This window comes from Hyaena hyaena, unplaced genomic scaffold, assembly GCF_003009895.1.
Source record: "Hyaena hyaena isolate Hyena2069 unplaced genomic scaffold, ASM300989v1 scaffold_1862, whole genome shotgun sequence".
In the NCBI taxonomy this organism is placed as follows: Eukaryota; Metazoa; Chordata; class Mammalia; order Carnivora; family Hyaenidae; genus Hyaena; species Hyaena hyaena.
In genome coordinates, this window is record NW_024082495.1 from 44514 (window position 1) to 47368 (window position 2855).

At 68.4% G+C, this 2855-nt stretch overlaps 1 protein-coding gene across 1 annotated transcript in view; it reads left to right on the forward strand.

Annotated features, from left to right (window-relative positions):
* Positions 1–296: 296 nt before the first annotated feature.
* Positions 297–2855, forward strand: part of LOC120226850 (mucin-2-like) — a 26826-nt gene continuing 24267 nt past the window's right edge. Inside the window, exons 1-5 of the mRNA XM_039225012.1 lie at positions 297–381; positions 1238–1508; positions 2063–2177; positions 2432–2522; positions 2642–2751. Of these exons, the coding sequence (XP_039080943.1) occupies positions 306–381; positions 1238–1508; positions 2063–2177; positions 2432–2522; positions 2642–2751 (663 nt within the window). The 5' untranslated portion in view covers positions 297–305. The remainder of the gene's footprint in view (positions 382–1237; positions 1509–2062; positions 2178–2431; positions 2523–2641; positions 2752–2855) is intronic.

Here is a 2855-nt window from a genome sequence, read left to right on the forward strand (position 1 = left end):
CGGGCCCCGACCCGCACGCTGCTGGGAGGGTGTGTGTTAGTCGGAACTGGGATCGCGGGCCGCGGCATCCTGAGGAGGGCTGGCTTTACTGAGGGCTCAATAAAAAGATAAACCACAGATAACTTGAATCAATATTTCCCAAGTGACACCACGGAGCCCCCACAGCTGTTTTCCTGATAACCTGGCAAACGCCCCACCCACCCGTTGCCCCTCCTCTGCTCTCCCCGCCTCTGCCCGTCCTGCTGGGCCATATAAGGCCCGGACCCCTGCCCCAGTTGCTCTCCCCCGCCACCCTCTGAGCCACCATGCGGCTGCCGCTAGCCGGCCTGGTGGCCATCTGCCTGGCCCTGAGCTCAGCCGGGGGTGCGGAGCTCCGGAGAGGTGAGGAGGTGGTCAGTGGCCTGTCCTGGGAGGCGGGAAGGCTGTGGCGGCTCAGAGCAGAGGCCCTCCTCTGCCCAGCCTTCGGGGTGCACAGCCTGGGTCGGGCATCCTGCCCTCGACCCCTGTTGACTTTGGGTGGAGAGAAGGAAGGAGGGAAGGTGGTCTTGGGTTCCCATCATCCCTTCGAAGGTGATCTTCGGGCCGGAGTGTGTGGGCAAGGCCACGGTGCCAGGTGCAAACACCTGAGCTGGGCCTTTGTCCGGGGGCCCGGGGGGCGGGCAGACGCAGCCGAGAGGAGCCGGGTGCCAGGGACCCTGGAGGGCCAAGGCCAAGGTAGCCCTCCCGCAGGCTGGGGTGTTTGGCCATGTGCTCAAGGGAGCACTCCAGACGAAGAAGAATGGGGACGTAGGGTGGGCGCATCTCCATCCCGTCCGGGTTGGGTGACAAAGCCCCTGGGGGGGCTGTGGCCCCAAATGTGTGGACACGAAGTGAGCACCCAGGGACGCCGTCCTGGTGGGTGCGGGGCAGTGGGTGCAGGGGAAGGCTGGACGGGGTACAGCGGCGATGGGGCCGGGGGCCCGGGGCCATGTGGACAGGGTGCCCCGGGTTCCAGAAAGCCCCTCTGCCCCGCTTGGTGCCTGGAGAGTTGGCCGCATTCCAGGCCAGGCTGGGTACAAGGGTGTGGCGGCTGGAGATGTCCCTTTAGGGGGCAGGGACCCGCTGGGGGGGGCGGCCAGTCCCCAAGGGCCGGCTCCCGGAGGGTCCCTGGAGGGCAGCTGCCGGGAGGGGCCTCGGGACAGGCTCCCCCAGGGCCCGGCCGCTCACCCTGCCACCCCACGTGTCCCTGCTCCCCCAGAGGGCAGGGCCCGGAACCACGGTCACAGCGTCTGCAGCACTTGGGGCAACTTCCACTACAAGACCTTCGACGGCGACGTCTTCCGCTTCCCGGGCCTGTGTGACTACAACTTGGCGTCTGACTGCAGGGACTCCTACAAGGAGTTTGCGGTGCACCTGAAGCGGGGCCTGGGCCGAGATGGGGGTCACCCCCAGGTCGAGTACATCCTGCTGACCATCAAGGACGACACCATCTACCTCACCCGCCAGTTGGAGGTGGTGAACGGGGCCATGTGAGTGGGGCAGGGCCGCCCCGCGAGCCCCTCCACCAGCTCGGACGGTGTCGGGTTTGAGTCCGGGTCACTGAGGCACGCAGCAAACACAGGCTCCTACCAGGAGCCCCCATGGGTGCGAGGGGCTTCACCCATCCTGTACTGGGGGCCCCAGGCTCCAGTTACAGAAGGGGAGCCCCTCCCCCTCCCCAGCTTTTGTCCCCCATTGTCTGGGGAACAATGGGGCTCTAAGCTGCATTCCTGCCCTGCCTCCACCAGGGTCTGCCCTTTGTTTCCCCAGGAGGGGTGTGTCCAGGCCCTCGGGGCACAGAGCTGGGGCCCTGAGGAGGGGTGAGGGGGAGAGGGGCGGGCAGCAGCAGGATGCCCCCGGAGGCCAGGTGGGCAGGGGCTGATCTGCTGCGGCCTCAGCCGCTGCAGAGGGTGGCCGCGCCGTCTGCGGCCCTGGCACTGGGAGTGGAGGCCACCCCCCCAAGGGACGCGCAGCCTCAGTCCCCTCTGGGCAGGGGGTGGCTGTGTGGGCTGCGTGTGACTCCCGCCCGGCGCGCCCTCCCCAGGGTCAGCACCCCGCACTACAGCCCCGGGCTGCTCATCGAGAAGAATGACGTCTACATCAAGGTCTTCTCCCGCGCAGGCCTCACCCTCATGTGGAACCGGGAAGACTCCCTCATGGTGGGTGCAGCCCCCGCCGCGGCCTGGGGTCGACCCTCCTCACGAGTGGATCGGCAGCAGAGGGGGCCCTCAGGGCCTGGGGGGTTGGGCTGGCCCTTCGCGCCCCCCGCCCCCGTCCTCAGTGACCCCTGGCATCCGGAAACGGAGTGGCCAACTCCAGCCTCCTCCCCACCAGACGCCCACGCGGGGGGAGCCGCCGGGGCCCAGCCTGGCCGCCGCCCCTCCCGCTCACCTGCCTCCTGTTCCCCCGACAGCTGGAGCTGGACAGTAAGTTCCGGAACCACACGTGCGGCCTCTGCGGTGACTACAATGGCCTGCAGGTCTACTCGGAGTTCCTCTCTGACGGTGAGGGCCTCCTGGGGCTTGGCGGGGGGACCGGTGTGCGTGTGTGCGCACGTGTGTGTGTGCGTGTGCGCGTGTGTGTGTCGGGGGGGCGCCCACCGCTGACCGGCCTGCGCTCCCAGGCGTGCCCTTCAGTGCCATCGAGTTCGGAAACATGCAGAAGATCAACAAGCCTGAGGTGGTGTGTGAGGACCCTGAGGAGGCGCCCGAGGGCGAGTCCTGCTCTGAGCACGTGAGTGGGGGGGGGGCTGTTCCCAGGACGGGGTCTGGGGGCGTCTCAGACGCGAGCAGGAGCCGCCCTCACCCCCCCCCCCCCCCTGTCCACCAGCGCGCCGA